The sequence below is a fragment of the Diorhabda carinulata genome, chromosome 6, assembly GCF_026250575.1.
Source record: "Diorhabda carinulata isolate Delta chromosome 6, icDioCari1.1, whole genome shotgun sequence".
Classification (NCBI taxonomy): domain Eukaryota; kingdom Metazoa; phylum Arthropoda; class Insecta; order Coleoptera; family Chrysomelidae; genus Diorhabda; species Diorhabda carinulata.
The window spans coordinates 3,783,753-3,807,625 of record NC_079465.1 but is presented as its reverse complement, the minus strand read 5'-3'; the positions used below and the strand labels follow the sequence as shown (position 1 = coordinate 3,807,625).

The 23,873-nt window shown below is 33.5% G+C and overlaps 1 protein-coding gene across 1 annotated transcript in view; it reads left to right on the top strand.

The window, feature by feature from the left end:
• The first annotated feature begins 626 nt into the window (after window positions 1–626).
• The window catches only part of LOC130895238 (early growth response protein 1-B), a 41,733-nt gene continuing 18,486 nt past the window's right edge, over window positions 627–23,873 (top strand). Inside the window, exons 1-2 of the mRNA XM_057802443.1 lie at window positions 627–1,033; window positions 5,977–6,408. Of these exons, the coding sequence (XP_057658426.1) occupies window positions 6,069–6,408 (340 nt within the window). The 5' untranslated portion in view covers window positions 627–1,033; window positions 5,977–6,068. The remainder of the gene's footprint in view (window positions 1,034–5,976; window positions 6,409–23,873) is intronic.

The window sequence follows — 23,873 nt, the reverse complement described above, 5'->3', positions numbered from 1 at the left end:
GTTATGTTCTGAATTTTCAAGTAAATAATCAGGCAACTATACATGTTGTAAGAGATATATGCTTACCAGCTCAATGTAAGTTCCAGTTCTGTCTTATTCTAGTTTGCAAATTATGTTTTTCTAATAGAGATTTGAAAAGCGAAGTGTAAACAGTTTTCGGCGCTCAACCAATGAAGCAACAAGTTGCCATATTTAGCACGATCACTCATGTTGAAGGGCCTTGATTAAAATATTATTTAAATATAAAATTTGTCATGTTGTTTTATATTTACAATTTTTACGGCAAATTTCATCATTCGTTCCATCGTTTTATAAGGCATGAATATTTCGAAATTTTGCAAATGTCATTTCCTCCTATGCAGAATGTGAAGTAACGATGTTGAAATTTGATTTGCAATAATTATAAAAGAATAGGAGCTCCCCTCGTATTTTTGTACCTTTCATCATTGAATGACTAATACAAATGATTATTGGTCTAAATAATAACGTGACGCCTGGCCTAAAATATCGAGAGAGAGAGTTTTAACCATGACGACGCCGTGACGTTGAAAATCGCGAGGGCGGCCCAACGTGGGCTCAAGAAAATCCTACAGCCGACTCACATGTATGTCCGTCGCGAGGATTTCATTCATGTTTTGAACTCAACCGTCACAGTTCATGCCTAGGACGAACTCTCTAACGCGCGAGGTCAGCTGATTAGTTAATATATTTTTTTACCGAACAAAAGTCGCGAGTGGTGGTGGTGGAGTCCGAACCGCATCCCTTAAGACGCAAAAAGAAAGATTGTGAGAGTGTCTCCGATTGCCGGGAGTAAGCGTGAACGTTTCGAAAGTTTTCAAGGACATAACCTAAAAGTTCGTTTATAGTGAAAAGTTCATTAAGTGGTGTGAAGTTGTGTGAAGGAACAACTCAAAAGGGATTACGGACATGAAGTTTGCTGTAGTTTTAGGGGATATGTGTAAAGAAACGGTATGAAATAATATCGACGTAAATAATTTGTACTCGATGTTTTTTTTGATGTGTGAGTGTTAAGGTTAGTGTCAATTTTATTTTTGTAATGAATATTTTTATTTTAAATTAAAATAATCAATTATTAAATAATTTTATCGAAGTATATTACATAAATCCAGCACGAAATAAATGACGTTAAACGTTTTTAAGGAGATAGTACGATTTCCGTGGCGTAGCGGTTTAAAATATTAACGGATTTCGCTTAATTAGACCAAAATAAGTCGAAAATGAAGAATGAAATTTTTTGGTATCTCACTTCGTTTTCGAGATATCGGTACTTAAAGTTATAATCAAACGTTAATTCAAAATTCGCTTTATTGAACAGATGGCGTTAAATACTTCGTTTCAAATGAATATTTTTTCATTTCAAATTCAATATGAATCTTCTAATTCAATAAACAAAAGATTTTTTATATAGTTCTTATAGTATTTACCTTGATATTCCAAAATTATATTGAAAAAAACAGATTTTTAATAACTTTCATCAATCTGTGATGAATATAACTTAACATACGATAAATACATGAATAATTTGATGTTTTTCATAGAGAATTGACAGTTGTTTTCATTATTTATAAAATAAAAAGAAATATTCAATGACTGTTTGAAGATTTCTCTCGAGCAAAAAGTACGTTCTGAATGCTTTCAAAAGTTATTTATTTTCGTTTATTTTATAATTGAAAAGCCAGACTACTGTAGTATTTCACAATTATCTTGAAAAAGTTCGAGCGAGGGGGCGAAGCCCCCTATAAGAAAAAAAAATAATAATAAAACTAAAATAATCCTCACGCGAAGAAAAATTTTGTTTAGACAATTTTGGCTGTGAAAAATTCACGATTTTTGAACTTTTTACACTCAAAGTGCACCACGAGAAGGTTAGGTTAGGTTAGGTTAAATTAGGTTAGGTTAGGTTAGGTTAGGTTAGGTTAATATATACAAATATTAAATAAAAATAAATGTTTCCAACTTTAAGAATCGATATCTCGAAAACGAAGCGAGATATCGAAAAATTTTATTCCTCATTTTTGACTTATTTTGGATCGATTTACAAAATGGCGCCACGGAAATCGTACTCGTGCCCGTTTTTAAAGTAGATATTAAGAAAACTAGTTTTTCCATTTGCAATTTCAGAGGCTTAAAAAATCAAGCCAGATATAATTGATTCAATTGAATTATTAAAATATTTTAAATGACTACAAGTAAATATTATCCGACAACTTTTCGTAGAGGCCTAAGTTTTATACCAGTAGAAACCTCTGTGATCTCAAGAGATGTCAAAATCAAATTTTCAAAAAATTGTTTACAATTTGTAAATAACTATAAAACGAACACACAAACAACTAAATAAATACAAAAATAAAATGAAATCTAATTGTAATGTATAAGCACGAAAAACACAATAAATAACGATAAAACTTTCTGTCTTCACATACTTGCGAAATGCGGATAAAGATTTGATTTCAATTGGCCAATGATTGTGCACTTTTCTCATATTGCACACTATTGAATCTTCAACTAATTCTGAACGTGAAGTAGTTGATGTGCAATGATTCTTGCTGTTCAGTCTGAGTAAACAACCCTTTTTTGTAGTTTGAAGATTCGGTGAGATTGAGCACCTGGTATATCGAAGATGCGACTCAAAAAAGGCGTAACAAATTGTTATAGAGGTTGATAAGTTCAATTCCTCGGGAAATGATCAGGGTATAACATAATTTTGCAGATAAAGCTTTGATATGTAACCCCCATTCCAAATAATTGTCTTTTTAAGGCAATTTGGACAAGTGCCACTTTTGATACAAGCTCATCTGTACCAGTCAAGGATTTATGGGCATAAAAAAGAAACTGTCTTAATTCAGATTGGCTTCAGGTAGATATGAAAGCAGATCGTCGATCAAAAAGTTAGAGGAGCTTCATTATTGTTGAGCTCACCAGAATGATGAACAAATAAACTTTATTTAAAAGTTAAACTTTGCCGGGCACATAATTATTATACTCGTTAAAGCCTTGAGGAACCTTGGTTTCGTAAGTAGTTCACCGAAGTTAAAATCATATCTGTACTACATCGCCTAAATACTTTGACCTATTGACCTATTGTATACTTGTTATTTCGAAATTATAGTACCCATTAAAAAGTATTGATATAGATTTAGCTTCGGTAAACTGCTTATAGTTCCTCAGTACGATCCCAAATGCTACACTAAGGAATTTAGAGCAGCCGTGGCAGCAAAATAAAATATGTGAAACTGGGAAAGATGACACAGCGAACTGCACAGCTTTAGCTTAATTATTTTTATACTAGAGATCTGCCTTTTGAAAATCGTCACGTGAAATATTAAAGTTGTCAAAAACTTGTTGTTAGATAAGGGATAATCACCAGAACACGTCGTTGATTCAAGCGGAAAGTCTTGTTATATATCTGAAGGAATTATGAAAGTTTAGTGTATTTCGAAATCATTTCAGAAAGTCGAGCCATTAATGAAGAGATATATAGTAGCTAGCTGATACAAATACACGTTTTATGAAATAAATATCCAGATTTATTTAATCGGAAGCGGAATCTGTTACAACAAGACAATACTCAACCACATACTACGGAATAATATGGAAGAACTTGGTGGTATTAAAATACTATCACATCCAGCTTTTAGTCCGGATCTTGCACCGATAGATTACTACTTAGAGTTGACGATTTATTACCCGTTAAACTTGATATTTCGCTCGACCAATACACTACGTTCAACCGCTTTAAACACTAAAGATTTCCGTCGAATATTTTGAATGTATACGTGGAGTATATAAAAACGGCTTCTACAATTACTTCGCCACGTTTAATTTTGAAAATATATTTTTTTTCCTACTAATATCTACTTAGTCACGTCATACTGGATATAGAGAATTGATATTGATTTTTGTCTTCGAATATCTTTAATTAATACGATTAATGGAAGAAAACTTAACATACAAATTGAAGCTATCCCAATATAGAATATCCAAAGTATGCTTTTCCTCCTAAGAATCTATCACTCTCAACTGTTGGGTTTGTTTATAGAAAATTCACCTCGAAACATTCATTTTTTTACGTCAACTACCACACACAATATCTGCTCTTCCATATGTCAAAAATACGTATGTTAAAACGAATTTGTTCATCCTAATTGTTCATCCTAATGAAAATAAAAGAAAACACCTACATTTACAAAAAAAATCATTTTTATGTCTGCGAGTTATAGTTAAGCTCGAATGCTTGACATCTTCGACAACTGACAGCTGACACATAAACTGACAATTATTCGCTATAAAATCTTCTATAGAAGAAAACATAATTCGTAAAAATGAAAAGAGGTTAAAGAGGTTATGGTGTATAAGTAATTAAGACTACTTATATAAAAAGGACCAAAATCTGAATAGTATATTACATAACCAGTTTGGGAAGTGATACATAATTACTGTTTTTAAACGTAACGAGTATGAAATACACTTTCCAACGAGTAGTATACATCATTTTTCCTACGACCACGTAAAAAATTATTTAAATAGGAAATTCAATTAAACAAGTGTTGAAAAGTATATAAACACGTGTGCTGAAAAGTAATAACATAAGAATAACATTTTAATACATGTATGATTTGTTATTTTTTAGTAAATGTGCGAAATAAGCTATTCTTTTAGGTAAAAAATGAGAAGTGGTCGTAGGAAAAAGTATATATTCCAAATTTTTCCCTACTAGAAATCGATGTTATCCAAGTACAGTCCAGGATTTTATAGACGGAATTGTAAATGAGAAAACCAGTAATTATGGATGATAAATTCTCTGAATGTGCACTAGATTTTAGTTGGGCTACTCCTCAAAGTCTTGAATATAATACATTATAAAATGTAAATACGTAAACCCTTAGGGAGTAACTAATAATTTAATGGATCTGTAACGAAGAACACGAAGTTATTTTATGTAAGAATCTATGCAAAAAAATCTTTGTTCTCATTTCTGTTACTGGCAGTGGAAAATAAAATCATCAGATAATGTAGAAAAGCGAATCCAAAGCTTAATACCTTCAAGAAATGTTCTACGGAACATTTCAACTATAATATACAATATAAAATATGTATTAGGCATTATAGTTCTAAACCTCGTTTTGAAAAAGGAAAAACTACGCAACTTTAGATATACGACGGTTCTTTGATAAATTTTCGACCTATCACACGACTATTTTTCCATAATTATGCTTCAACATAGTCTCCTTCATATTACTCTCCAGCATAGTTTATGTGATTTTCCCCTTCACCTTATCAAGCGTAGTTTTAACTTTTTGAAAATAGTTGATGAACGCAATCCCATGACTATCCCAAAAATCATATTTACCGCCGCTGAAACCGTCTTCGTACGTTTTTCGGAGCAGGTTCCCCATTTGCAATCTACTGTTTGTCGATAAATGCTGGCACACACGATAGCCTCTTCTAACTTTCTGGCCTCAATCTGTGGACCATCCAGTACTAACCTAACCAAAGTAACTGACATTTTCGTGAGAATATCTCAACGCATGCGTTAATATATTTTTCAGATAACCTACGTTGATTTGCGGCTCGTGCTAACAAACTTCCACGCTCGAGACAAATATGTAATTTCTCTCAATAACAAAATTTAGTTCGTTAGCCCACAACGTATCAAAAAAAAACTATAATAAAGTTCTATCGATCATTTATCGATTATTTTATCGAATTAAACACTTGTTAAAAAAATCGATTGAATCGATTCATAATTTCGAAAATATACTTGAATATAAGTTCTCATTTCGCAACTTTGGAGGCCCATAACTCAGAAACAAAAGGTCGTATGAAAAATGAGGAACATCCTGTATAATGAATCATCCATTTATTAGACATTTCTTCACTTTATAAATTTCATTTTAACGATTTTGTGGAAGCAATTTGAATTCTAGTTGTGATAAACAAATATTTTCATTCTAGGTGTTTAGAGTAGACGCAAAAGTACAATCCATTACAACAAATTTCCCGAGGTATGGCAAACGATCGTTTCGTTTGCCTAGTACTTCGTCAAAATGTTAACCCTAACGATGCGAAGGGAAGATAGAACTAAAGTGCCAGTGACGTCACCAAGCGAAGAATTTGTGGATATATTACAAGTACAACAATTACTTTTAAATGAAACTCGTCGCGAACACCAGCAACAACAGGCCGCAAGTCAGGCTTCAACGTCACAACCGTCCACGTCTCAAGCTTCGATGCTGGTACAACAACAACAACAACACGGTAGGATCGGGGAACTACATTCCGGATATTATTATGGAACGTACCAACCTACTACAGGACCTTCTACGTCGTCGTCGACAAGTGTAGATGAATTGGTGGCGATGTGGTTCTCGGGATCACAAGGCAGCGGTAAGTAAATAGTAGGATTTGATTAAATGATATTTAAATCAACGGAAATATGAAATCGATTCCAAGGAAATTAAATATGTACTCTAGCAACTTGAAATCAAATGACCTTCCTATATATATTAACAATATTCACGAGACTTGCAGACTAGAAGAATCCAGACTGTTACAAATTATTGTGTACTTGGAGAAAGCTACTCTGAATTGCATTGAATTATTTTCCTATCTCATTTAATGTTATTATTCTGTCGCCATTTCATTTCGCTTTTTCGCTGAGGCGAGAATATATCAAAAAGTGTTTATCGCCTGCCAACTTAACTAAATTAAAAATTAACACGGTTACCAACTTTGACTCTATATAAAACAAAATAGTGTGAGGTAAGGTCGGATCAGCTGTCAATTATTTAATTCTAAGCCAGATTATCGTGAGATATATGACTATTTGATATCTTTCTATCTTGTATTTGGTCGTATGTTATTCCCTTCTTTCACATGTTCAATCCATGTTTTTCTTGAGTCCAACTCATCTCAATTATACTTCACATGTTTTATCTTCTAATAGGCTTGTTTCCACTCAGAATAAATCGGATGGATTTGAGTTTCTAATGCTTAACCATGATAATTAGTGAATGAAAAAACAACTTTTGGAAATTAATCATGTGACATTAAACGCCAATCAGAAAAGCGTCACGTCACACCTCGCGAAACGCTATGTTGTAGCTGTCATTTTCGTATAGGTTATTTCGAGTTTTCAGCAATTATTGTTTAATTAATAAAGTTCGTTTTTGGTTTAATCTTTGAAGACAGGTATAATTTGCCATGGGATCAAGATTTAACAAAGCAAACTGCTATAATTTACCCAAAATTGGCGCCGTTATGCTTGACAAATGTTTTGCATTGAATACATTGCATTGTCCCCTCTTTCAAGCATTTTCTTTCAAGATAAGTCTTTCCTAGGTTAATTATCGCCAATTCACAACTTATGTTATTTTTATTAGGCCACAAATTAGAGCACTCAAGGATTTAGAGCTTGTGTCGTGAGAGGATTTTTGTAAATTCATACCCGGTGTTATTGGTTTCTGTTATATTGGAAAACAAGTTGGTTATGTAAACGGTTTGTTCTTGTGAAAACTAAATCGAATAATAATAATATGACAGTGACAGAATGATTGATACAACAGTTTCATAATGTTGGAGCTACTTACCTCGTACTTGGTAAAATACAAGACAACAATTGACTCAATCAATCAAGCTGGAACCAAATGTTTGTTCAGTTTATGGAAAATCAAAACACGGTGGCAAGTGTTGCAGATCCCAGTCTTTTCGTCAAAGAACTACATCAATGGCCGAATACTGATAGTTGCCATCTATGTTGATGATGGGATTCTAGTTGGTGATAGATAGACCAGTTTTGTCAAAATTAAGAACTGAATTCAGGATCACAATTGGCTCTTTGGATACGTTTCTTGGAATGCAAATATACGTCTAAACTGATGGTTCCATATTCTTGCACCAAGAAGCTTACACCAAACGCAAAGGTTCAACATGATAGATTCAAGTCCTGTAAAGTAAACTCGTGACAAGAATGGACCACCATTGGAGAAGAGTGTACCCTATAGACAAACTGTTGGAAGCCTGTTCTATCTGACTATACTCGTCCAGACTGTTAGTATAGTTTCAGAGATGCTGGATCGTCCAAAGGAATCCGACTGGGAAGCCGCAAATAGGATCTTTAAATAAATGAAGGAGACTTCACATTATGGTCTGTTGTACTGTGGAGGTATATCCTTGGAGATAAAATGCTTCACTGATTCCAACGACCCTGAGACCCGACGGTCAAGATATGGATTTGTTACTACTTATGTTGAAGCTACCGTTACATGGATGAGTCGCAAGCAACCAATCGTGGCATTGAGCACAACTGAAGCTGAATATGTTGTTGCAAGTGAAGGAGCGAAGAAAGTCGTGTAGCTGAGTAGGTTGCTGAAGGAAATAACAAGCCTGTCTTGCTTACTAACGTTACTTGTTACAATATGAGTACTATACGACTTATCTGGAACCCAGAGTTTCATCGTTGGACTAAGCACATAGAGGTGCGCTTCCTTTTCATACGGGAAAAAGTAATGAATAAGCAAATCAAGCTGGAACACGTTTCAAGCCATCATCAACAATCTATTGGAGTCTTGTGCTTGGGGGAAGGTGTTGGAGCGTACTTGGTCAAACACAAGACAACAACAATTGACGTTTTGATTTCTTTTTTTTTGAACATTGATTATATATGAGTAGTCGTTTTTCAATTACATTGTCCTTTTTAATTTGATTTTACCGCAAACTATTAAGAAAAAACTGTAGAAAATTAATAAAATAAAACACTTGAATTTATCTCATGAAAAAAACTTTGGTCTAATTTCTTATCACGTACCAAGAATAATCTACTTCATCCTGTGTCGAGTTATACAAATTAACCGGATGCTGAATAAAAAAAAATCAAAGTATATGATTTATTTGAAAAAATATCCACATACAATTCAACTTATCGCAAATCATTCCGTTTACGGTACGAAATGGAAATAAATAAACTTTAATGTACATAAAATCGATTATTGTACGAGATATTTCCACTAAGATAATCTTTAAATAAATATTTCTTTTCTTAATTTTGACGTGGCACAATCAGAAAAAACACAGAAGACGCTGTTAAGGAAGCAGAAACACTAACACATATCCATGGTTTCGTCGAGAAGTTGAAGAAAATAAAAACAAAATCGAGAAGCGTAGAATATAACAAACCAGCAAACAAACCAAACCCATACAAATCATTAGCGGTATCAGACATTGAGATTCGCTTAGTACCGTGTTATTCATCATAATAACGGATGAAATCATAAAAAATGTACGGCTGGGCTAATGTAATGAAGATGATCTTCAAAGGTTATTAAAGATCTTTAATCTCACAGGAAAACAGTACAATAATATGACTATCTCGATTGAAAAAATGATATAAACACGAACCCATTAAAACTAGAAGGTCAAATAATTCAAAAGAGAATGGAATACAAGTAACTTGGAATTGACATAACCGGTGATGAAGACGTAGAAGACGAGGGTAAGTAGATAGACCAAAAGAAGTCGCGGGACGTCTTCAGAACGTAGTATGACGGAACAAACACCTCGGACTCATAATGACCTGTACATCAGAAACAAGACCACAAACATCAAAAACGAAATCTCGGGAAAAACACTATTAGACCGAGAAAGAAGCGAAAACGTAAAAATAGCAAGAGATAAATTTTCAATTGGAACATGGTGTAGAAGTTGATCACGGAAGAGGTGGAGTGACAATCTAGAGCCAAGATGAAGAAAGATATCGAAGAAGAAACGAGCTTTAGATCTAGTATGGAAGAAACAAGAAGAACCTTTTGAAAATTTGGTATTGGGAACATGCATTATATGCCACTTTCAATAATACAAACCATCGATTCAATTATAAATAACATCAAAAAATGAATCAATGAAATATTTAGATATTTCCTAAACATATTCACTTCTTTTTTAAACATTTAGAATTATTTTCATAAACTCTGTTATAAAGTTGAGACGAGTTTACAGTGCTATTTACATTGTTGTCAGATGTTTTATGTGGGATATTGCCAGAAAAACTATCAAAACTTCGCTATGTACATACCATTATAATATCTACGAGGTCTGGCGATTAAATAACGAGGTATAAGCGCTTTAGTGATGAGGGCCGATAGAGCAAATCAAAATTCATGGCAACGTTGATCGTTTTTTTTGACATTAATAGTATCGTGATGCCAGAATGGGTTTCAGAGGTTCCAGAGGGTCAGACTTACTATTTGTTAGTTTTGGCTACACTGCGAGAACTAGTTCATAAAAAACGGCGCGATTTTGCACCAGGACAACGCAACTGCCCACAACGCGCTATCTGTGAGGCCAGTTAGCGCACTCTAGTGCTCCAACATACGCCATATTCACCAGATTTGGCACCGTGCAACTTTTTTTTGTTTTCGAAGATAAAATCTGCTTTGAAAGGGACTCGATTTGAGTCGATGGAAGTGTTAAAGCAAAAAACGGCAGAGCTCCTTAATGCACTCACCAAAAAAGACTTACAGGCACTGCTTCGATAAGTGGAATAAACGTGGAATAACTAGGGTGTAATTTAAATGGCTGAAATGAATTTATTGATCAACCTTTGGTCCGTTTTGGTAAACAAAGTGTTAGATAACATGAAATTATAACTCGGAACGGACTTTATTAAATCAAAATACCTACACGTTTATTTGTACGCGTTTTATGAATGGAAAATGACCGTCACAAAAATAAAACTACTGCCTACATTTTGACATTATTACAAGGTTGATTCACCTCTTTTTCATTATCAAAATCCGAGAGGTAAATAAGTTAAATTGAAATATTTATGAATGATATTACAAACCATATACTTTGATAATTGTGGGCGTATGAAATCGCAAAATTGTACGTGAATACGTGCCCTATCAACAAACTATCACTTCAATAAGAAAGTCGACAAAATTTTCGAATGAACTGACACTTGGTCGTAGGAAATATCATCCGGGAAACAATAGAACTGGAATTAAGTGACAAAACAATAAATGGCAACAGTTGGAAAATGTATATTATCCATACTTAATCGGTGCACAAAATGAACGCGAACATGATATTTGTTCGCTGGTAAACATAACCTTAAAGGTGCATCTATATAAAGAAATTTGAACAGTGATGAACGATTTTGAATTATTTATAATATAAACTTACTTCACTGTATGGAATGTGCGACATTTGACAAGACATTGGTGGGTGAGACCCCTTAATTTGATTACAAATATCTGCAGTTACTAATACAACATATTTCAAATAGAACGAATTCTATGATCAACTTTTGAACTTATCGAGACTTAACAAAACATTTAATAAGAAAACCTGATTGTATATTCCACCTAATTTTAGTTTTCTGATATCCAGCCGACTGTTTGTTTTATGAATACTCATAAGTACAAATTCTATGAATCATAGAAGTCAATGTTCGAGGTATTTGCAACTACAAACTACACTAGAGAAGTGAGGTTATATTTTTGACATTCAACGTGATCTTTGTGTGCGTTATCAAAGTTTCTCAACAAGTTGAACTATCTTTGACGTTTATGAACGTCTAGAGCACGCGTTCATTCTGTGTAACGCATTACTGGGTAATATTGAAATAGTTTAACATACATTGTTAAATTGGCGATTCATTCCTGTCAACCCTTTCATTCGAAATTCCCTTACACGTCATGCGGAATAGGCATCATTAATTCGTCGGGGTGTACGAAATAAACCTGTAAGTGACGTATAGAAAAATAAGCGTGGGTAGGTTGTTGTGTGTAGGTTATGCTTCCAAATAAGATATATAAATATAAGATTATTATGTAAGTACCATATTCCAAAAAGGTGATATTAAGAATAGGTTATAATTATCGTTTGGCAGGATTGGATTGAGGGGCAGATCCTGTTCACCACATAAGATGAAAATATTTTATTAAAATAGAGAAATAAGATCAATTTTGAAAACAATTCCGCAATAATCAACGACGTAATATTGAAACTAATATTATTTTTCAAAATATATATGTTCAACTAACAAAACAATAATATTAGTACACCTGAAGTATGGTTAGAGGAATTTAAATGTAAAATTGATTAAATTAAGAATAAGGGACAGAAAAGCTATTAACTATCACGTCGTATTAAATTTAGAAACGATTGAAATAAAATTAACTCACAGAACCGTATTATGATATATCTTTACTTTATACAATTTGAATATTTCAAAGAACGTACAAAAACGAAAACACTCGTTAATTTTTCAAAGTATTTAAAATTAGTTTACTAATAATTATAATAGTCACGAAAAGATTCAAATCAAACTATTTTGCATATTTCAAAACTCTTTTTTTATGTTTAAAGGTCAAAATAATAGTTTTACAGATACATTGAAATGATTAATTATTTTCCTGTCATTTTATCAAAGTGCCAACCATCTTTTCATAATATTTGGTAGTTAATAAATGAATTATAGATACTAGTTATAAAAGCTGCTGTATAACATAAGAGCTCTATAAACACCTCAATTGATTTCTCAAACTATAATCCCGAAAATAATTAATATTACAGTACTATGTACAAATAGGATTGTTGTGGGATTGCAGCAATAAAAACCCAAAGTTTACTATTTTTAATATATAATATAAGCTTTCAAATCTACAATTGCGATATAATTAATTTTTTATGGAATATTCACTTCATTTGAATCCAAAAAAAAACTTTATAATGACAATAAATTTTGAGATTGTTGATTTTGGTTGCTCAGTCTCACCAAAAACATGTTCATAAACTAGTGGGTAAAAAGAAAATACCTATCCTGAAAACATTATAAAAAACATTTTGAAAATACAGATTAAAGGATATCTATAACAATCACTTAAAAAACATTTGATTTGATTTGATTTTTTGGTTACCATATCTACGAGAATTTTCTAAACAACTAAGAAATTATTTTAATTAATGCTAATGTTCGAATAAGTCATAAAGGACAAACATATCATCAAAATATTTCACTGAACTGAAATTTATATGAAGTTTCTTGTAATAAGTGTGTAATAAGTATGATTTATATAGGACAGACATCACGATATTTTGGAGATAGATTAAGAAGTCATAAATACTATAAAAACAGATAACTGCATTAACAAACATTAATATGCATTTATTTGTGTGATACGAATTCTGTCTATATAGGACAGACATCACAATATTTGGGAGATAGATTTAAAAGGCATAAATACTATAAAAAGAGAAAAATGCATTAACAAACATTAATATGCATTTATTTGTGTGATACGAATTCTGTCTATATAGGACAGACATCACAATATTTGGGAGATAGATTTAAAAGGCATAAATACTATAAAAAGAGAAAAATGCATTAACAAACATTAATATGCATTTATTTGTGTGATACGAATTATGTTTATATAGGACAGACATCACGATATTTGGGAGATAGATTAAGAAGGCATAAATACTATAAAAAGAGAAAGATGCGTTAACAAACATTAATATGCATTTATTTGTATGATACGAATTCTGTTCATATTGGACAGACATAACGATATTTGTGAGATAGATTAAAAAGGCATAAATACTATAAAAAGTGAAAAATGCATTAACAAACATTAATATCCGTTTATTTGTGTGATACGAATTATGTTTATATAGGACAGATATCACGATATTTGGGAGATAGATTAAAAAGGCATAAATACTATAAAAAGAGAAAAATGCATTAACAAACATTAATATGCATTTATTTGTGTGATACGAATTATGTTTATATAGGACAGACATCACGATATTTGGGAGATAGATTAAGAAGGCATAAATACTATAAAAAGAGAAAGATGCGTTAACAAACATTAATATGCATTTAATTGTATGATACGAATTCTGTTCATATTGGACAGACATAACGATATTTGTGAGATAGATTAAAAAGGCATAAATACTATAAAAAGTGAAAAATGCATTAACAAACATTAATATCCGTTTATTTGTGTGATACGAATTATGTTTATATAGGACAGATATCACGATATTTGGGAGATAGATTAAAAAGGCATAAATACTATAAAAAGTGAAAAATGCATTAACAAACATTAATATGCATTTAATTATAAAAAAAATTATGAAAATAAAAGTTTTTCAGGAAAGGACTCATCACTTATATTAATAAACTTTTGCAACGACTTCAAATTTTGAGACCAGTCATCTTTTGAAAGGCTTTAGAAATCGATGAATTTCTTTATATATCTCATCCTACGTCCTTAAATTTTTTAGGTTAAAAAATAACCAGTAATCAAACCTTACCATGCGGCACTATAACCCTGTAAGGGGCCTCAATATTGGACAGCATTCTGTTCATTGACTTGGAGCACCATCTTGTAACTGTAACTGTATTCTCCATTAATCTCCCACTTTTACGTCTTAACATATTCTCCTAATGAACTTTCTGTCAAATTTTGATAATTGATATTTGTGTTTCAAGATTTGGATGCATGCAAAACTTGTTATGAAGTAATCTCCTAGTTCTAATTAATAATATAAAATTTATTGACGTAGTTCTAACGTGACAAAACATTTCGTGCATAAATCTAGATACTCATCATCATCATCATCATTAAGACTTTGAATCCTTTGGATTGGTTGATCACTCCTCGTTTTCTATTTTTGTTTTCTTTATAGTTTAATGTTTGTGTTGACTGCTTTGGTTATTACTTTCCATCCCTTTCAGTTGGTTTCTTTCTTACTATATGTCCTTGCCCAAATCTAGATAATAATAGAGATAAATTATTCCGTTTTCTTCCATTTTATTCTCTTCTTTAGGATCTTAATTGATCAAATTTAAAAAAATGGAAACTCCATGGGACTAACTGTATTAAATCACAAATTTAACCATTTAATTTATCATTTTTCTAAGCCGATTCTGTATTACTTTTATTTCGATATCTTGGATAAAGGTGATTGTGGGGGCGATTGGAAAAATCCCGGTGTTTTTTGTACTACTAATTAGTTCATTTACTATTCAAATCTGCAACAGGTACTTTAATTATTTAACTAATACATAATTGAAAATTTCCATTTTAATCTAATCGATTCCTATAAATTTAAATTCAGTGCAGCGAGACTTCAGTACCTAAAAATATATCTGAACCTTTAGACCTTGGAGGGCCAAGCTCATCACAAAATGATGCTGATTTTGAAGCTATTTCAAGATGCTTGAATGGACTTGAAAAAACGCGTTCAAATCAACTGTGTCGCCTAAAATTTATTCTATTAAATAACGGAGGGGAACCACACAACACACATTTTTTGTGTCCACTCTATCGATCTTTTCTTGGAGGAAGTTGATTGCTTTCTAATGATCTTCCAAAACCAAATGTACGATGTGCCAATGTGATGTTTGTACCAGATATTAAGGATAAACTGCATCTGAAATTTAGCTCACACCCATGCTTACCCAAATTCCCATCGCCCAGTATGGCAAGATGGTAGCAAACCAGCAACTCCTCGATTTAGAATCTGAATCTGAGTAAAGGAAAAGAAGTAGATTACAAAATGCTAACACAAACAGTGTTGCAAGCCCAAATCGACCCACGTGGGGATAGCTGGGGTCTGGATTGGCCTTGGGATGGGTTTAATACGCGGCGGGCCTAAAATTCCACTTCCTACGTGGTCAACTGGACAGGTTTCCTGGATATCAATCAGGATTTGCGCGTCATGGAAAAGGACTACGTAGGATACGAATATAACGAATATAATTTTTTTTAAGGACTCTTGAGACTTTTAAGACACATCCTAGAGGTGATAAAAATCTTTCAGCTTCTAGCTAACATAGATACCGTAAACGAATGAATGATTCTATATTTTTTATATGGCGATACGATATGAATTGAAATGTGTACGATGAATTAAATTCCGCGTTGTTATAATTAAGATACAATTGAGTTTTGTCGTAATTCATTGTTTTTTTTTTACTATTGATATAACTGACGTACCCGTGACGTCAGAGACAGAAAAGATAAAAATGCCGTAAATAAAAATAATCCCTCGAAATATGGGATTAGGAGGAAACAACGTTTTTTGTAGTGTTTAATTACTCATTAATGTCCGTAAATCAAATTTATCGCTGTAAGTGTGACGTTGAAAATAAAAGTTATCAGAAAATTTGTTAATGAAATATTCCTTTGTATATTTTATAAAAAAGTACTATTGGGAAATTAGGAAAAGTATTGGTGGGAAGTTTAACCAACAAAATAGTAAACTGACACCTTGAATTAAGTTTTACAACAACAAACAGAAAAAAAATCGCAAGAATTGAATAAATATTATTACAATCCAATAAAAAATGCTTAATTTTCATATTTCAAATCCACATAACAAATCGGGACTATAAGGAGGGTGTTTCACTGTTTCCCAACCCAATTCGTTCAACGTTTCCATCGTAAGATCGTCTAGCGATCTGGCGTTGTCTTGCAGCTATATCGCACTACCGATGGGAATATCTCGTCTGTAGACAAGTTCTATCGTATTTTTAAGAAGTTCACTGTTCGTTTTTCAGTGAGAAAATTAACCGTAATCACTCATTTCATGTACCAGAACACGATACAAAACACCAACCTTCGCTTTAACAAGCGTTCCTTCCTCTTGCTTTCTCCACTCCATAGTCGCGCGTTTACTCCCCGGAATATAGTTGTGTCCAATGTCTTCCTTGTGATGAATATCTAGTGCTATCAATTTTCTCCTTCCTCTTCATACAGCTGCAAGAGACGCTTGTGAATTTCTGCTCGAAATTTAGAAGTTTCGGCACCCATCTTGCTGGAAGTTTGAGGTAACCGTGTTCATGAATTAATTTTTAAATAGTACGTACGCTAATCCGAGGTACAACCTTGGTTCTATAAACGATAATGTATTTAAAGTCCTCCGGTAGGGTGCTAACCTGGTCTGAAGACTCCCTCCTCCTTTTTCCTGGCTTGGGGTCGGCAACAGAGTCATTGAGTCAATCTACCCAACAACCCTGAAGAATGGAAAACAAGTATACCAATTCCACTGTCTAAAAAAAGGTTATAAGATGGGAAATAGAGAAATAAAAATTCTCTGCTATGCAGATGATGCTGTACTCATAGCAAAAAGTGAAGACGACCTACAAAGAGTGGTCCACAAGTTTAACATAGTAGCAAAGAAGCTGAACATGGTAATTTCCTCCCAAAAAACAAAAACACTGCTCATTGACGGTACCAACACTGAACAGCTGATCAAGCTATGGAGATGCAGAATCAGAAGTAAAGAAACAAATACGGAAAGCCAATAGAGCAGCAGGATGCCTCAATAATACAATATGGAGAAACAAACGTATAAGAAACTAAGACTAGTTATAAGACAAATAATAACATACACAGCAGAAACGCGGCCGGACACGTCGAAAACACAAAGAATGCTGAAACAGCTGAGATGAGAATACTCCACATGTAATGTGGAGAAGATTAACGAGTGGTTATGGAATAGAAAAAAAAAAATGGAACAACCATAGAAGTGTCGGTCGACCTCCGAAAAGATGGAGCGATAATATAACTTGAACGCACAACAAAAGAAAGAAACAGGCAGAATTTCCTATAGAAAAGATAGAAGAAGAAGAAAAACCTACACTCATGCCCAATTCTTCTTCTACAGTACTTCGTCGTACTGTTCTCTATGTTTCTTAGCTGACCAGTGCAGCCACAGTCTGTCGAATGCACCCAAACATCGTCTAGAGAAGACATGAAATCGAGTTTCGAGTTTGTTTTGGAAACAAGTTTTTGGTTTCTGTTTTTGAAAACAAAACTAGTCGCAATCGAGTCCGTTTTGGTGGAAATCCGCCTTTAGGTAACGTACATTATCATTACGTCGAAGTCTATATAAATTTGTAATCAAGTTTCTTTTGTTTTTCATTGAAAATGAACGTTGTACGTTTTATAAATTTTCTACATTTACCACAACTCTGTTTATATAAAAGTGACAAATGTCGTCACGACGCGACGACCTAATCTACTCTTAATTTACTAATAGGCCGGTCAAATTAGACCAAAAAATGAGAGTGAAGCTACATATGTTCCCATCAAGCTGTAAATCAGTAAAATTGTTTAAAATGCAATTGAAAATTAAATTTGAATGTTCCCCATCATTTCCTTGAATAGAAAAAATTTTATTCAAGGTCAAAGGTCGAAAAAATGAGTTTTTCTCGATTATCAGCAAAACGGTGAGTTTTATCATAAAAATACCTCAGACAAAAATTATAGATCATAAAATTATCTACAAAAAATGTATTAATACTTTTTTCCCTACTAGCCACCGTTTCTGAGATATAACGATTCAAAAATTGCAGAACAACATCGTCGAAGTTTAGCAACATCTTCGTGAATTGATAATTTGTTTGATGAACTCATGACAGCTCCCACCAGTCAACAAAATTTCTTATAAATATTCAGAACAAGTCTCGGTTTATTTCATTGTTGTAGGAAAAATCTACTGGTAAAAATATATCGGTGAAACCATTAAATACGACTTTTACAACTTTTTGAATCGTTATATCTCAAAAACGGTGACTCGTAGGGAAAAAAGTATTGATACGTTTTTTGTAGATAATTTTATGGTCTACAATTTTTGTTTAAGGTATTTTTATGATAAAACTCACCGTTTTGCTGAAAATTGCGAAAAACTCATTTTTTTGACCTTTGACCTTGAATCAAATTTTTTCCATACCTGGAAATGATGGTGAACATTCAAATTTTATTTTTAATTGTATTTTAAACAATTTTACTGATTTTCAGCTTGATGGAAATTTATGTAACTTGTTTAAATTGACCGGATTATAACACTGGAAAAAGATAACGGTCCACAATATGCGAAAATTTCAAGTGAAAATACCTATTTGAGGTGTTAACAATATCGATTTCCACGTTTCCCACCTGGCCCTGACGTCACGTAAGCAAACCATTCATATCTTGTTCACATTGACGCGTTTGGAACAATGAATGAAATGATACAACCAATTTTCATTATATCGTAATATAACTTGGAAGATTTCGTCTTTATCGCATTTACGTAATATTAGGTAACTGTTGCGTAAAATAAATAAATAATTGCGTTAGCATTATATTAGGTTTGCTCCGACAAGTGTTATTGATTGTAATAGGTTCAGCGTGACGTAAAATTCGAATTAAACATGTAATCAAACCAATCGAAAGGTACAGAGTCTTGATAACATCGATACCAATACATTTTTCTAACGTTTTATTGACATAGAAGTCAGATCTAGTGTTTGAAAGGCATGTGGAGGCTGGTGAGTTATGACTGTAAGCTTCAGCTTCCTTCGGTTACTCGGAAACAAGAGCAACGACGAACAGCCCAGAACCCATTCTTGGTATCGCCAAAAGTGTTGATACCACGTCTTTCAACAGTCTGCAGAAATGGACCATGATACCTAAAATGAGACAAACTAAGCCTCACATAGATGGGCCTTCTACCTCTTTTACCAACCTCTGTACTTGAACATAAGTTAAATTCTGGTGACTGGTCTTTCAACCGGATATTATCATTTAAGAAGCCATTTTCACACTATGGGCATTATGGACGACCTGGAGTACTGCTCGTACATGGAGGAGAAGGAATTTGTCATCTATGAGTGTCCGGCGAAACTCAAATACTTAGGCACGCCTCCCAGTTTGTCTAACAGCATCAAAGTGTCAAAGAACGTCAATTTTTGCTCATTTTAAATGACGATTCCTGGCTGCACACAATCTTACAATCAACTATGAACTATGGGTGATAATCAGTAGATCTAAGAAACAAAGCAACAAATCGATTTGATAGTCTCCAAAATGAGTTAATGTAATCATGAGTATGTGCGGATTCAATGGCGTCCAAAGATAAAGGAGAAAATGTAGTTGCACCACCTTGTAAACGTGAAGCGGTTTCGTGGAAGCGCAATATCGTCTTGACACCTCCATACCTAGGGATGTAATCGATACATCGATGTTTCAATGAAAAAACATCGATATTTTTTCATAAATATAAAACAAATATGAATTATTTGTGAAGTATACAATTAGACAATAACATTCTACGCGTAGGATCCTTTGGGAATAAATAAATCGTCATAATGGAGTTCAATGAAGCTAAAGAGCCATAAATTTCGTAAAACTGCAGCGGTACTAGGAAAGAGACCCCCGCACACTTTCTACGCCCCGCCGATGACGTCAATTCATTCATGGAAAACCTCCCCTATACGCTCTTCAAAGACGACGCACCCCGATCGATACACTACTGTCATCCCCTCCACAACGGTGGCGACTGTTCAATGTCGAGTTCATGGAAATCTTATCTTCGAAGCTTTTCCTAGAAAACGCTCGATCTAGGTCTCCATGATATTTATATAGGGATAATACGATAATTTTTGATATCAAAAATTATTAAATTTCCAAACATTAAAGGCTTAAAACGAAATAGAATTATTCTTTTTCTTTTTCTCTACAACTTTCTCAAGCATTAGAGAATTGGAGCTTTAGTTTTATCTCTCTCCTTTCATCCGTTTTTCCACTTTTTCGTATCCTTTGCTACTTCATTCATTTGTGTTATTCCTTTTTCCTGTCTTCGTCCTTCCAGTGTTTCTGCTTCTAAGTTTTCTCCCTCTTTTGATTGTGTTGTTATGTGTTTAACATATTTTCCTTTCATTTCCGCTGCTCTTATTTAATCTTTGTCTTTTTAACCTTCATTTTTTTGTCTTCGCTTATTTAGATGTTAATTTATTCTTTTACTTTGTTTGCTATCTCTATATCTATTTATCCAACTTAAATTATTCGCAGATATTACATCGGAATCACTTTATCTATTCTTTATTACATCTTCCTCATGTTCTTTTCTTATACTTTTGATCTTCTATTGTCTTTTTCATTGTGTCTACTCTTCCTTCCGTTATTTTAAATGTATCTGTTATTATTACTACATCATTTGCATCTACTAATTCGTATATTTTCTCTAATTTTAAGATTCTGTAGCCAATTATTGTCTTCAGTTTACGGTTCTTCTTTTTTATTGTTTTTATCATCTTATCCATAACTAGTATAAGTCATTGATGACTGAAACTGTCTCTTTGCTCTTCCTTCGCCTTGTTCTATCTATCTGGTCATTCCTTCTTGCGTTTCTAAACATTCCTTTGGTAATCTCTGTTATTTTCCTCATACTTTCATATACAATTTTGAGTATATATCTATTGAGTCGAATAATACTTTTAAATCGATAAATGTAATGTGTAGTTCCAACTACCAAATGGTAAAAGTTTAAAGGAGCCGTGGCATCAAAGAAAATATTTGAAATTGTAGAGGAAGTCTCAGTTAATCAGCACACAGATTTGACGCTTAAAAATCATTAGCAGTGATTACCGGTCATTGCACAGTAGGCTCTAAACTCGGGAAAATGGGTATCAGAACCGACGATCTCTGTGCAGAATGCAGTGAAGAAGAAGAGACAATGGAACACCTAATGTATCATTGCACAGCATTGGCGTCGAAACGACTACAATGCATGGGGAGTGAAACATTAGAAGAAGCAGCGGAGCTGGTTGTTAAGGACCTGAATCACTTCATTGCAAACTGGAAAAGCTTGGGAAGGGACATGGCAACGGAAGAGATAGGGAAGGGGAATGAAATGGTGCTGACTGAAAAGTCAGCAAGGGCATCACAATGGGCCTAAGGCTTCCGAGTGGATCTCGGCTGAAAAGTGGAGTTAACCTAATCTAACCTAATCATTCGTGGTCAGGAGGGTATTGAAGTTTCAGAGGAAGCAGTAAAAAACCAACCTACAACCAGTACTTCCTTGGATCTTCTAAAGATACCATACATCGCTATTTAAAATAAATGTCGAATAGCGCTACACCAATTAACCGAGATTAAAACGAAACGACGTAGAGGTCCATGTCCTGGTCCAGGCTTAGTTAACCGAACAAGATAATACTACGAGAATTATTCCAGAAGCACCTGGTCCAGCAAAGGAAACGCAAAAATTTTGGAAAAAAAAATATATTTATGTTTCAACTTATTCGGTTGGAAACGTGTATGGAGCTAACACGTTTCCAAGCGATGTTCAATAAGTTCGATACCCTTTTTATAATAAGAATAATCGCCAAGGTCCTCAAAATAGCCATTAACTGATTACATCATCTTTCATTATTGGATATTCTTTGACCACCGAGTTATTTTTCGAAGTCTGAGAACAGAAAATAATCCGAGGCGCTAAATCTGGCGAATAGGATGCATGAGGTAGCAATTCAAACTTTAATTTGTTAATTTTGGCTATTGCAACAACGGATGTGTGAGCTGAGGCATTTTTTTTATGAAACAGCACTTTATCTTTAGCCAAATGCGGCCGTTTTTGCTCAAATGTTGCCATAAGTTCGTATAATACTCGCCTTTGTTAGTTTCAAGATAGTCAATGAAAATTATCCATCGCACATCCCAAAAAACCGACGCTAAGACTTTGCCTGCAGATGGAATGGTTCGCCCTTTTCAGTCCATTGATTGTTTTATTGTTTTGGATGTGAAATGATGCACCCACATTTCATCCATTGCCAATTACTCGATGGAAACATCTTCACAACGTTGTTTTTGTTACTTTGTGAGCAAACACGGCACCCATCTTGGGCACAGCTTCCTCATGTCCTAATTTTTTGTTAATTTGCGATGTATCGCACTTTTTGAAATGTCTGCTAGGTCGTGCATTTTCAATCGACGACCATCCAGTACCACTTTGTGGATTTTCTTCAACATTTCTGGAATCGTCACTTCATTTGGTCGACCACTGGTAGATGCTGAACTTCGCGGGTCGTACGGCCTCGTTTACATTCTAGAATCTAGCTCAGCTTTTGTATTGATTGAGCTAACGTTTTACAAATAAAAGCATTGTATCACAAAACGATGACCAATTTTATCCATGTTCACAAATTCAATGGAAACGTTCATCATTGATGGCTGTCAAACACATACTAAACTAATACAATGATATTTTTCAAGCAACTGCCTCTGTCTCTAGGTCAGGCCAAGTACTTCTGCATTCTACATCAAACATTTAGTCCTGACAATACAAATTACTCTTCGTTCAGATACACAGCGAAATTCTTGCATAGAAAAATAATTTGGATCCAAAAGATAGCGACAATTTTCATATCTAATACCAAGGTCTCAAAGAGCTTTCTTTTTGTATAATCAAATATTATCTTACTGCGATAATTTCATCCATGATCTTTACCAAAGAATTTTCTGTTTGTGTATTTAACACATAAATATTTTTCGAATTTAGCAAATCTATTGATAGTTTCCTCGACCTATTAGAAACAAATGATGTATCCCGAAGGAATTTCAACAATCCAAATTTATATTATTCGGAGTCTGACTCGACGGCTTATTTTTGGAATTATATAACTTGTGTCAGTTTCTCGACGTCATTTCTGACTCAGATATAACCGTAGAATCTTTGCCAGCTGATCGACGATATTTTTATTTTGGTACATGATGTTGTTATTTTTATAATTGTGTTAACAGATGTTTAAGCATATCGAAACTAAAATTGATTATCGTTCAATTGCGTAGGTAACTAATTTTACGAAAAAATAAACGACGTTTCAATAATAAGATATCATATTGTTGTTGATTTTCCTTTGAAAACTTCATCGCTAATATAAAACTTTGCAAAGAATCTAATTATATTGATTATGTTGATAAACAACGCTAAGAATATCTACATCGATTTAAACGGCTTAAGGCCGGGTCACACTTGTCACAACATCACTCCGGTCCGGCTAATAG